General features: G+C 47.4%; 1 protein-coding gene across 1 annotated transcript in view; it reads left to right on the forward strand.

Annotated features, from left to right (window-relative positions):
* The first annotated feature begins 2,743 nt into the window (after positions 1-2,743).
* The window catches only part of fhod1 (formin homology 2 domain containing 1), a 22,438-nt gene continuing 11,203 nt past the window's right edge, over positions 2,744-13,978 (forward strand). Inside the window, exons 1-9 of the mRNA XM_069175177.1 lie at positions 2,744-3,046; positions 5,690-5,796; positions 6,235-6,299; positions 11,257-11,324; positions 11,573-11,678; positions 11,796-11,890; positions 12,118-12,229; positions 12,633-12,727; positions 12,830-12,973. Of these exons, the coding sequence (XP_069031278.1) occupies positions 2,882-3,046; positions 5,690-5,796; positions 6,235-6,299; positions 11,257-11,324; positions 11,573-11,678; positions 11,796-11,890; positions 12,118-12,229; positions 12,633-12,727; positions 12,830-12,973 (957 nt within the window). The 5' untranslated portion in view covers positions 2,744-2,881. The remainder of the gene's footprint in view (positions 3,047-5,689; positions 5,797-6,234; positions 6,300-11,256; positions 11,325-11,572; positions 11,679-11,795; positions 11,891-12,117; positions 12,230-12,632; positions 12,728-12,829; positions 12,974-13,978) is intronic.

A 13,978-nucleotide genomic window follows, 5' to 3' on the forward strand; every position in this document is an offset into this window, starting at 1 on the left:
GACTCACCGTGTTCACGCTTGACTTTGATTGACACAATTGTCATGGCAACAGACTGGTTGCAGTGGAAGCACTTGAGTGTGACCTGCACGACGTGTCACTGCCACCGCCTGATTGATTGATTGATTGATTGATTGACAGTTGACAGGAAATTACCAACAACAGGCTCTGTGTTTTAGTTCGGCCAAAGTCTGTGTGTGTGCGTGTGTGTGTGTGTGTGTGTGTGTGTGTGTGTGTGTGTGTGTGTGTGTGTGTGTGTGTGTGTTTCAGCCTGTTTCATCACCTTTCTTATGCAACCACACTGTAAGCTGCTCTCAGTCTGACTGTGGAGACACACTGCCCCCTGCTGGCTGGAACTGGTCGGTGCATCTGAAACACTGAAACTCAATTAAAAGTTTTGAGGAAACTTTATCAGAGACGAAAATCTGAATCATCAGAAAAACGTAAAACTGTTAAAAAAAAAAACACTTTTTCACCTACACCTTCACACCTGTATCTACACCTTCACACCTGTACCTACACCTTCACACCTGTATCTACACCTTCACACCTGTACCTACACCTTCACACCTGTATCTACACCTTCACACCTGTATCTACACCTTCACACCTGTATCTACACCTTCACACCTGTACCTACACCTTCACACCTGTATCTACACCTTCACACCTGTACCTACACCTTCACACCTGTATCTACACCTTCACACCTGTATCTACACCTTCACACCTGTACCTACACCTTCACACCTGTACCTACACCTTCACACCTGTATCTACACCTCCACACCTGTATCTACACCTTCACACCTGTATCTACACCTTCACACCTGTACCTACACCTTCACACCTGTATCTACACCTTCACACCTGTATCTACACCTTCACACCTGTACCTACACCTTCACACCTGTATCTACACCTTCACACCTGTACCTACACCTTTAGACCTGTACCTACACCTTCACACCTGTACCTACACCTTTAGACCTGTACCTACACCTTTACCTACACCTTCACACCTGTATCTACATCTTCACACCTGTACCTACACCTTTAGACCTGTACCTACACCTTTAGACCTGTACCTACACCTTTAGACCTGTACCTACACCTTTACCTACACCTTCACACCTGTATCTACACCTTCACACCTGTACCTACACCTTTAGACCTGTACCTACACCTTTAGACCTATACCTACACCTTCACACCTGTACCTACACCTTTAGACCTGTACCTACACCTTTACCTACACCTTCACACCTGTATCTACATCTTCACACCTGTACCTACACCTTTAGACCTGTACCTACACCTTTAGACCTGTACCTACACCTTTAGACCTGTACCTACACCTTTACCTACACCTTCACACCTGTATCTACACCTTCACACCTGTACCTACACCTTTAGACCTGTACCTACACCTTTACCTACACCTTCACACCTGTATCTACATCTTCACACCTGTACCTACACCGTCACACTTGTACCTACACCTTCACACCCGTACCTACACCTTCACACTTGTACCTACACCTTCACACCCGTACCTACAACTTCACACCTGTACCTACACCTTCACACTTGTACCTACACCTTTAGACCCGTACCTACACCTTCACACCTGTACCTACACCTTCACACTTGTACCTACACCTTCACACTTGTACCTACACCTTTAGACCTGTACCTACACCTTCACACCTGTATCTACACCTTCACACCTGTACCTACACCTTTAGACCTGTACCTACACCTTTAGACCTGTACCTACACCTTTACCTACACCTTCACACCTGTACCTACACCTTCACACTTGTACCTACACCTTCACACCTGTACCTACACCTTCACACCTGTATCTACACCTTCACACTTGTACCTACACCTTTAGACCTGTACCTACACCTTCACACCTGTACCTACACCTTCACACCTGTACCTACACCTTCACACTTGTACCTACAACTTTAGACCTGTACCTACACCTTCACACCTGTACTTACACCTTCACACCTGTACCTACACCTTCACACCTGTACCCACACCTTCACACTTGTACCTACACCTTTAGACCTGTACCTACACCTTCACACCTGTACCTACACCTGTATCTACCGTTGGATCTTTCAGGCCGGATCCCTGAATGTTGATTGTCCCTCTCCAAAGAGTGTGAGGACTGAGGTAAGAAGCGGTATCCTCTATTAACATCTCTCACCTCACCATGTGTGGTGTCTGTGCTGCAGCCAGTCGGCCACCAGAGGGCGATGCTGACCCGCCAGCTGCTCAGCTGTGTTGTCATTGGCAGACTCACAGCTGTAAACCGACCTCAGAGCAGCTCCAGCTCCTCAGTGTTTCCACTCATCTATGTATTTCCATGCTGGACTCATGACGTCACCAGCCCCCCCCCTCCCACACACACACACACACACACACACACACACACACACACACACACACACACACACACACACACACACATCAAGTTCCAGCTCATCAAACCGGATGAACTGTGACATTTCCTTCAAAATAAAACTGCTACGTTTAGTCGTGGAGCTCGAACAGTCAGAGGAAGTTCTTTAGAGGTTCGGACGAAGTTTCAACACTGTTGTGGTTCATACATAGAAGGGCTGACTCTTATAAAAACATGTTGTTGTTGTTGTTCTTTTATTGCAAATTGTTTCACAGAAAAATTTAAACATGGATTTTATTTTGAAATGTCTTACCGGAAGTGGGTTCACATGAGCCCTGCTCTATTTCAGGTCCGGGAGCTCCGGGCCGTCCGCCTCATTTAAAGCGCTCTCTACGCGGAGGACGGACCTGCCCCACCGACCACTCATTCTCTCTCAGCCGCAGTCGGGTCGCGGTCACTCGGCCATGGCGTCCATCATCTGCCGGGTCCAGTACCTGGAGGATTCGGATCCGTTTATCTGCACGAACTTTCCCGAACCCCGGAGACCTCCGACGGTGAGCCTGGAAGAGGACACGCCGCTCAGCGAGCAGATCGCCGGGATCCAAAACCTCCTGGAGGCGCCGCTGAAGGTGGGTCACTGGTTACCTGGTTACCTGGTTACCTGGTTACCACCTGGTTAACATCAGTCCAGCTGGTTAAACTGGGTTTGGCTGAGGAACAGGACCGTAAACACAACTTTAATTAACTTGAACTAACTTTAAGTAACATTAACTAACTATAACTTTAAGTAACATTAACTAACTATAACATGGCCTTACTGACAGAAACTAACCGGTTAACGACACTAACTAAACTTCCAGAGAGCTCCAAGACGTTAGAGCAAAAATAATCACATGCCAAAGTCCCTTTAAAAATCATTCGATTTAATGTGTCTTTGAATGTTGGACCATGTAGAGAATAATTTACATTAAAATGAATCTCTCATGTGTCAAACATCTAAAACATTCAGCAACACGTATTTCTGTTATCATTTAATATAGAAATCAATGTGAGTTTCAGCTGAAAAGACTTGATTTTATTTATGTGTTCCTCAGGAAAAATGCTCTATTTTGTAATGGAGTCTGGTATGATGCTTTTTGGGGTCTGGTTTTGTGGACTCAGAGATGACCTGAGAGATCTGAACCGGGTCTGGGCCTGGTCTGAACCGGGTCTGAACTGTGTCTGAACCGGGTCTCACTGAGCAGCAGGTCTCAAACATCTGCCTGAGGTTTGGACATTCATGTTCCTCAGAGGATGAACGGCTCTGAAGGTCCTACAGTGAGTCACATGGTGTCACATGTGGAGTCAGAGTTCTGCTCTGGTTCTGTTGAGCCAGAGTTCTGCTCTGCTCTTCATCAACCTGAAAAGAGTTCCAGAACTTTGTCTTTTTTTCCAGTGGAAACTGTTAATTCAGGTTCCAGACCAGAACCGGTTCTGTGTTGGAGCTGAACATCAGTGGACCAGAGGTTCTCCGGTGGTTCTTCTCCGTGTTCACCAGCAGGAGTTTTTGTGTTCCACCTTTTCGTCCCGGGCCAAAAACAGTTCAGCGGAGGAGGAAGTGACCAAAGCTTTTATTTTGGTATTCCAACAGGAAGCAGCAGCTGGAGGTTATTATTGATTCCTGTTGGGTTGTTTCATCTGAAACAGATCACATTTGATTGACATGTGTCACTCTCAACAGCTACCTGGACTGAAAACTCTTATTCTGAAAAGTATTGCGCCTTGTGAGGACTGTAGTGCAGTTTTCCTCTCTGGTGCAGTAGAAGTATAAAATACTTATTCTGCCCAGCTCTGCCCCGCCAAATTAAAAGTGAAAGAAGAACTGTTTATCAGGATGATTCAGAGCGGGGGGGGGGGGGGGGGGGGGGGCAGAGTGACTTCTTCTCTGCTCCTGTTTCCTGTCAGGCTGCCTGACTAATGATGCTGCTTTGTGTCCGGAGTATTGTTTTTTTTCCCAAACAGGAAGTGAAGGCAGCGCTGACTCGGCATAAAGTCGCAGCTTCAGTCTTCTGTCAGAGTTCAGAGTCCAAACGCTGATAAGAAAAGCTCATCTGCTGTGGGACACTCCTGAAAGGAAGGCTCATGTGACATCATCCGTGACATCATCCATGACATCATTTAACTCGGAGAAGCTCCTCAACATCCTCCGTGACTGACGGCGAGTTTATCTTGCGTACGAGACTCTGCAGGCAGACTGATGATGAAGATGATGAAGATGAACAGTGACTTCCTGTGTAGAAGTCACATTAAAGGGTTGAACCAGCAGGATGAAGACGATGACTCAGCAGTTTTTATGTTTCAACTTGCTCGGCTTCCCTCGCAGCTTCTTCTTCATTTGTTTTATTTAAGCAGAATCTCGCCAAGTGACCCCCCCCCCCCCTTTGCTTTGAGGCGTTCAGGTCCCGCTGGGAATCTGCAGCATCAGATAAAAGAAGAAGAGTCCCACGCCGATGCATTCCTCTGCTGACCGCTAACTGCTCCCATCATGCCCTGGGGCACGACCCCGAGATGCAGAGAGGTGATACGAGCCACGACGGCCGTTCTGCTGCTGCTCCTCCTCCTCCTCCTCCTCCTCCTCCTCCTCCTCCACTTCTGAGGGTGGAGCCTGTAAACAGGATGGACGGATGGGAAACAACAACAGCTGATTACAACTCAGCAGAATCATCCTGCAGAAGACGGAACATTAATGGAGCAGTTTGCTTCACTGGAGCAGCGACATTGATGACCCCCCCCCCCCCCCACACACACACACACACACACCTCCTCCTCCTCCTCCACCTCCTCCTCCTCCTGACGGGGAGGATCCGTGTTCTCCTGCAGGTTCAGTCCGTGATTGTTTTCAACTTCATACCCGACGCTGTGACTCACCTGCACACGGAGAATTTAAAACGTCCAATCAGCCGGCTCTGAGTCACATGACAGGAAGTCACCGAGCTCAGGCTGCAGATGATGAAGGTTTCTGCTGCAGGAGGAAAACTACACATTTTAGAAAATGCCCTTTGACCTCCGCCCTCATGTCTCCTGATCTCACCTCCACCCTCACATCTCTTGATCTGATCTCACCTCCGCCCTCATGTCTCCTGATCTCACCTCCACCCTCACATCTCTTGATCTGATCTCACCTCCACCCTCACATCTCTTGATCTGATCTCACCTCCACCCTCACGTCTCCTGATCTCACCTCCGCCCTCACGTCTCCTGATCTCACCTCCGCCCTCACGTCTCCCCCTCAGGTGGAGGACTCCACCCTCCAGCTCTCCTCCAATGGAAACTATCTGGACCTCGACTCATCTCTGTCCGAGCAGCGAGACGAGCTGGAGAACTTCTACGAGGACGTAGCGTAAGAACTGCTTTACTCTACCTGTGTGTGTGTGTGTGTGTGTGTGTGTGTATGTGTGTGTGTGTGTGTGTGTGTGTGTGTGTGTGTGTGTGTGTGCGAGGTTAAAATCAGCTGTTTACGTCATGTTCTGGAAACAGTGTATGACAAGACTGTAAGAACAGTGACACACACACTCTCTCCCACATACCCCCCCCCCCCCCCCCCCACACACACACACACACACACACACACACTCCCTCCATACTGTCGTAGTTTCCACTCTGCTGCCTTCATTTTATATGGAAACTGTTCTGGGGTCAGTTTCTTCTTCAGACTGTCTGTCAGCACCGATCAGCTGATCTCACAGCTGATCTCACAGCTGATCTCACAGCTGATCCATAAAACTGAGCCGTTGTTTGTCATGAAGACTCTGTAACAGTTTGTCTGATGTTTCCACAGAAAAGGGAAGAAGCCTCTTCTGATCCTGAGGACTCAGCTGTCGGTCCGCGTCCACTGCATCCTGGGTAATTACCTCCTCCCCTCCTCCCTCCCCCTCCCCCTCCTGGTGTTGACTCAGAGGAAACTCTCAGTCAGGAGAACTTCTCCTCTTTCAGTCTGACCGCAGTGACGCCGTCAGCGGGAGGATTTCCTCCAGCTGAGTGTTTGAATGTGTTGCGATGAAGAGCGAGAAGTCTTCATCGTTTTTAAAGGACGTCTCTGTAGCGGTTTGTCTTCGGCTCACAGCGGCTTTATTCATCATCTGCTGTCCCGCGGCGTCTCGGCCTCTTATCGCCGCGTCCTCGTGTTGTTCCCTGTTTGTGTGTCACACGGCGTCGCCGTGGAAACGGGCTGACGTGGAGCCGACCGAGCATCAGTACGAGTCTTTGACTCCTCGTGATGTTTCAGCACATCTGCAGCATCCAGACCGGTGTCTCTGTGACCTCTGACCTTCAACCGGTGGGGTCTCCTGGTGTGTGTCCTCCCGTCTGTCCCCCCGTCTGTCCATTTCAAAATAAAAGCAGGGCAGTATTTAGAGAACACCGTTGCCCGACAGTGAGAGCCTTCAGAAACTATTCCGTGCTCTTATTGTGAAGGGACATTCTGTGGAGGAAGTGAGCAGAGTTTGTGATTCTTCTGTTGCTGCTGACTCCAGAACAGTCCTCTGCTATCCTCATTCCTGCAGACCTCAGTCTGATGTTGGGGTTTTTATTTTTAGCTCTCCGTCTCTCTGCGGTTTCGTTGTGTTGCAGCTGGACACCGAGCAGCGAGTTGAAGCCCGACAGGCGTCACTTTTATTTCCTCTGAGGCTCCGAAACAATGTGAGCAGCTTTTTATAGTCGGAGTGTGAAACGGGAGCGTCTCACCGAGAGGAACTGAGGAGACCAGTTTCTGGAGTTTAGAAAGTGAACTGTGGTCCCATGCCTGATAGAGGATTTCAGCTGCTCAACAGTTCAGGGTCTCCTTTGTTGTATTGTCCATGTCCTGATGCTCCAGATGTTTTCAGTGATTGACAGGTCTGGACTGCAGGAGGCCAGTTTATCAGCGGACTCTTCTACTAGAGAACCATGCTGTTGGAATACGTGCAGAATGTGGTTGGACGTTGTTCTGCTGAAATAAACAAGACCTTCCCTGAAAGAGACGTTGTCTGGATGGCAGCATATGTTGCTCCAAAACCTGAATATATCATTCAGCATTAATGCTTCCTTCCAGATGTTCAAGCTACCCATGTCATGTGCACTAATGCATCCTGTACCATCACAGATGCTGGCTTTAGAACTGAGCTGATAACAAGCTGGATGGTCCCTCTCCTCTTTAACCTGGAGGATGCAGCGTCCATGATTTCCAAACAGAATCTCAGATTGTGATCCATCAGACCTCAGGACAGTTGTCCACTTCACCTCAGTCCATCTTCAATGATCTCGGTCCAGAGAAGGCGGCGGTGTTTGTGGATCATGTTTCTATCTGGTTTCTTCTTTGGAGAGTTTTAACATCATTTGTGGACGCAGCGATGAACTGTGTTCACAGACGATGGTTTTCACAAGTGTTCCTGAGCCCATGCAGTGATTTCCACTCCAGAATAGTGTGTTTTTAATGCAGTGCTGCCTGAGGGCCCGAAGATCACCACCATCCAATATTGGTTTCCAGCCTTGTCCCTTGTGTTCAGAGATTTCTCCAGATTCTCTGAATCTTTTAATGATATTATGAAGACACACAGAAGCCTGTTTCCAAAAAAAGTTGGGACAGAAACAGAAACACAGAAACACACACTACCCCCGCCCTGCATGACCCCGCCCTTCCTGCTCCACAGGGGATTTCCCAGTTTTGTTTAGAGTGTGTGTGTGTGTGTGTGTGTGTGTGTGTGTGTGTGTTGATCGTCGTGTGTGTGTGTGTGTGTTTGTTTGAGGATTAGATTAATCATCTGACCCAGCACCCCCCCACCACCACCACCACTGAAGTAAAAGTTGTTCCTTAATGATTGACAGCAGTTATTCAGAGCTGCTGGTTTTTGGTTGCAGCAAGAAATAAATCATCAAAATAAATTTAAACTGAAGTTTAATGAGACGTGAAGTCATCGAGCCGTAAACCGAAGAAGGTCGAATGTCTCTTCGTCTGTCTCGCGGTGCGTTCAGGTGTCGGATGTCATCCCGGGGTAGAGAGACGACGTGACAAGGAGCACTCGAAGGCATCACGAGAGCGTCTTGTTTTCTGACAGGAATGTAAACACACCACGACAGCATGACGCGTAACGATGCGTTCACTGCCCTCAGAGCAGCGTCCGGCTCCGACTCAGATCCTCAGAGCCTGATCGATCCGACGGACCCACCATCACGCCGATCGGCGTTTATCGATCGGCGCTGCGGAGGTCATGTGACCTGACGGGTTTCCTCCAAACAGACAACTTCCTGCTGAGTCACACTCGATTAGCAGCTGCGACTAACAGGAAATACCACACTGGGTTTAAGTGGCTCACTTCCTGTCTGCAGGATAAACACGGAGTCCTTCCTGTGTCCCTCTGATGGTACTGATTGATCACCAGGAGTTACTCTGGAAGTGTTCACTTTCTGAATGGACTTCTGCTCAGAGGTCAGAGGTCACACTGACGGAGTTTAAAGGTGAACCTGATCGAATAGACCGCAGATGAATACGAATGCTGGAGGAGTTCTGTGTGCGTAGCGTGTTCCACGTGAACACGACTCCCCTCCAACATGTGTACAGGGAACTGGTGAGCTCCAAGTCGGTTGACGAGCAGGCGGTTGGCATGGCGACGGAGGGAGACGTTTAAACTGTACGAGGAAAAAACGTCTTGTTCGGGTTCTGAAAACATCTGCACTCAGAGCTCGTCACCTCTGACCTCTGAGTATTCGGCGGTAAACTAGCTCGATAAACTGGTTGTTCATATTTATGATGAAGAGTTGTTGTTTAAAATGCAGCAGGAAGTGAAATATGAAAAACAAATATCTGCTTTAAGAGTTAGAAAAAACAGAAACTTTAAAAATAGACATGAACAGTTCGGTCTGAGGAGATGCAGTCAGGACACAGGAATCTCTCACACGCACACACACACACACACACACACACACACACACACACACACACACACACACGCAGCTGGCATCAGTGAACATTATAGCTCGTTTTAATCCTCAGCTGTTGACGTAAACTGTTGCTGTAAAGTTGTATTGTAAGAACTGGATGTTCAGTGTCTTTAAATAACTGATGATGATGATGATGATAATGCATATTATTTATAAAGTGCTTTATAAAGGCACTTTATAGGTTGAACCATTATCAAACACAACACAATGAAAAAATAAATCACACATTAAAAGCAGATAACATTTCAAAAAATATATAAAAATTGTTGTGTATTTGACACTTTAACAAACATTTAAAAAAAATTGAATCTTTGGACGGAAACCGCTGACAGAAGTGACGCTTCGTCTGTTTGCTGCTGAAAACAAGTTATACGGAACATATTTTCATAATTCTACGTTTGATGGACCCCCGTGGGGTTATCGAGCGTCCGTCTGTAGGGTCTCCACCCGCAGGTTGGGAAACCGTGTCGTTGTGCAGCCGACAGCAGATTTATGGGTTTGATCGGTTTCAGAATGTCACGTCAGGCCGTGAAGTATTCGTTGAGTCACGCGGCAGTAGACGGAGAGTCTTCATCAGGATGAAGCTTCCTGCTGTTCTCGGCTTCATATCTGATTGGACGGACAAATCAACCAATCAGTAATCAAACCAGAATCAGAAAGTCGGCTGAAGGATGGACACAGACGGGTTTTCTTTCCTAAACACAGTTTCAACCATGCAGTCAGGTTTGCGGTGTGGGTGGGCGGGGCATAGTATCCTCACTCCGCCCCCAGCTCGTCCAAATATGGTCAAAAAACAAGATGGCGACGGCTGAATGTCAGAAACCGCCGCATGATGTCATGGCAGGTTGGGACCTGGTTCTGGTTCTGACCAGAAGTGGATGCTAGAAATGTGAAGTTTGTCCTGAAGGGGGCGCCGGAGGAAAGATTAGACTGACGAGGTGATTATAATTTGGGGACGTCACAGTGACATCACAGCAGGTTGGTTTGTGGGAGGAAAACAACCTGAGCTGAAGCAGTGAAACAGGAAGTCTTAAAACCTTCTGACTCCTGAAGTGTTCTCGCAGCAGAGTGCGATTCTACTGTTTGTTCCACAGTGAGGCGTTCGAGGGCGGCGTGGAGAGTTCACGTTCGCATACTCCTGTGACATGACAGTCGCAGTGTTTTGTTGTGTCGAGCAGCTTCTGGTGGCCAAACTCTCAGTCGGGCACGGATTTATTACGGTCCCCGTTGCCATGACAACCCATGACTTCCTGTCACGCCAGACGGCCCTCGGTAATTGTCCCATTTCTATTTATTGTGTTTAATGTTCCCGGAGTCATTTTCTCACGAACCTTCGGGAGTCAGCTCCTCATCTTCGCCATCCAGTTACAGATGATGAAGATTAACGTCCTGCGCCCTCTTTCCTCTGCTCTGGATCGACAGCGCCACCTGCTGTTTGTCTGATGAACACACCAGCTGGTTTGTTGAACCTCCCCGTCAAAGTAAAAAGTGACTCGGGACGAGAAGAGCTTTCTTCTGATTTATTGTAAACAGTGTAAAATCGACTGATATTTGAATGGAGTTTGGTGCAGATTCATATCAGCTGCTCTGATGTGGGATTTAGATTCTGCAGTAATGCAGACTGATGTTAAATCAGCAGATATTTTCATGGAGTTTGGTCTTTCAGTTGGAGACGTGTGCGTGTTTGCTGCAGTAAAAATGTCTTGTTCTGCTCTTGTTTGGTAAACTTTGAAGTGTTGTCGTTCCAATCTGCTGAGTTTTAAACACGGAGTGAGTCAGAGGTCGCGACTTCTAATGGAAACAAACAGGAAATGGTTTCATTCCTGACCGGAGCACCCTCTCGCTGATGTGAAGTGACTTTCTGTTTCTTCTTCTTGTGTTTCAGAGAAGCTGTACAACTGTCATGGTCCAGAGCTCCGACGCTCCCTGTTCTCCCTCAAACAGCTGTTCCAGGTAACACACTGACCCCCTCTGTGACCACCTGACCAGCAGCTGGAGGCGGAGTCAGACCAGTTTACCTGCAGGATTAAAAGGACAGCTGTCACTTCCTGTGTCTCAGAACATGAATCATTTCTTTCTCTGTGGCTCCGCCCTCTAGCGGGGGGACAGGTGTCTATAGGCGGAGACACCACTAGAGGTGGAGACACCTCCGCCTCTAGCGGGGGGGACAGGTCTCTCACAGAGCTCTCCCGTCTCTGCAGGATGATAAAGACCTGGTTCCAGAGTTCGTGGCGTCTGAAGGTCTCGCATGTTTCATCAAAGTCGGAGCCGAGGCCGACCACAACTACCAGAACTACATCCTGAGAGGTGAGGCTCCGCCCACACGGCCAGCATTAGAGCAGGCTCCACCCACCACGAGGCTTCTCCTCCTTCTTAGTGCTGCTTCCTGCGTCACATCTCTCTGTCTGTCCGTCTGTCCCTCAGCTCTCAGTCAGATCATGCTGTTTGTGGACGGGATGAACGGCGTGATAAACCACAACGAGACGGTTCAGTGGCTCTACACGCTAACAGGAAGTCTGGTGAGTCCTTCAAAATAAAATGCCACAATTCCACCAAATACCCGATCAGTCGCCTCCTGATTCATCAGAAGACAAAAATAATGTAACAACCAGTCAAAATAAATGTCTTGTTTAAACCTTCAGAACAAAGCTGCTGCTGAAAGTTTTTATTCTGAAATGATGCATTAATGTGTCCCAGAGCGCCTCCCAGTGGACAAACTCTCAGCGTGTCTCTTGTGTCTCTCCAGTCTCGTCTGGTGGTGAAGACGTCTCTGAAGCTGCTCATCGTCTTCGTCGAGTATTCCGAGTCCAACAGTCCTCGACTGATCAGAGCCGTCAACATGGTGGACGCACAAAGAGGTACACACACACACACACACACACACACACACACACACACACAGAGGTACACACACACACACACACACACACACACACACACACACACACAGGTACACACACACACACACACACACACAGAGGTACACACGCGCACACACACACACACAGGTACACACACACACACACACACACAGAGGTACACATGCGCACACACACACACACACACACACACAGAGGTACACACACACAGAGGTACACGCACACGTGCACACACAGAGGTACACACACACACACACACACACACACACACACACACAGAGATACACACACATACAGAGGTACACACACACTGATACACACAGAAGTGTCGTCAGAGTTGTTGCTATGGTGATGTCATCAGGTGTGTGTGTGTGTGTTGTAGGTGTGAAGCCGTGGAGTTACGTGATGGATGTTCTGGAGGAAAGAAACGGTTCCGACACGGAGCTCCTCATATTCACCATGACGCTCATCAACAAGGTAAACAAACAGTCAACAAGGTAAACAAACAGTCAAGAAGGTAAACAAACAGTCAACATATTCAGTAGTATAAATAAGTGTGTGTGTGTGTGTGTGTGTCAGACTCTGGCGGTGCTCCCTGACCAGGACTCGTTCTACGATGTCACCGACTGTCTGGAGCAGCTGGGGATGGAGACCATCATCCAGAAACACATGAACAACAAGGGGGCGGAGCCAGACCTACGAGCACAGTTCACCATCTACGAGGTAACAACAACAACACAGTAACAACAACACAGTAACAACAACACACAGTAACAACAACAACACAGTAACAACAACAACAACACAGTAACAACAACAACAACACAGTAACAACAACAACAACAACACAGTAACAACAACACAGTAACAACAACACACAGTAACAACAACAACACAGTAACAACAACAACAACACAGTAACAACAACAACAACACAGTAACAACAACACAGTAACAACAACAACAACACAGTAACAACAACAACAACACAGTAACAACAACACACAGTAACAACAACACACAGTAACAACAACAACACAGTAACAACAACAACACAGTAACAACAACAACACAGTAACAACAACACACAGTAACAACAATACACAGTAACAACAACAACACACAGTAACAACAACAATACACAGTAACAACAACACACGGTAACAACAACAACACAGTAACAACAACAACACAGTAACAACAACAACACACAGTAACAACAACAACACAGTAACAACAACAACACAGTAACAACAACACACAGTAACAACAATACACAGTAACAACAACAACACACAGTAACAACAACAATACACAGTAACAACAACACACAGTAACAACAACACACAGTAACAACAATACACAGTAACAACAACAACACAGTAACAACAACAACACACAGTAACAACAACAATACACAGTAACAACAACAACAACACACAGCAACAACAACAACACACGGTAACAACAACACACAGTAACAACAACAACACAGTAACAACAACAACACAGTAACAACAACAACAACACAGTAACAACAACACAGTAACAACAACACAGTAACAACAACACACAGTAACAACAACAACACACAGTAACAACAACAACACACAGTAACAACAACAACACACAGTAACAACAACAACACAGTAACAACAACACACAGTAACAACAACACACAGTAACAACAACACACAGTAACAACAACAACAACACACAGTAACAACA

Source organism: Embiotoca jacksoni, unplaced genomic scaffold (genome assembly GCF_022577435.1).
Source record: "Embiotoca jacksoni isolate LCO1_2020_lvr unplaced genomic scaffold, fEmbJac1.0.p SCAF_64, whole genome shotgun sequence".
Lineage (NCBI taxonomy): Eukaryota > Metazoa > Chordata > Actinopteri > Embiotocidae > Embiotoca > Embiotoca jacksoni.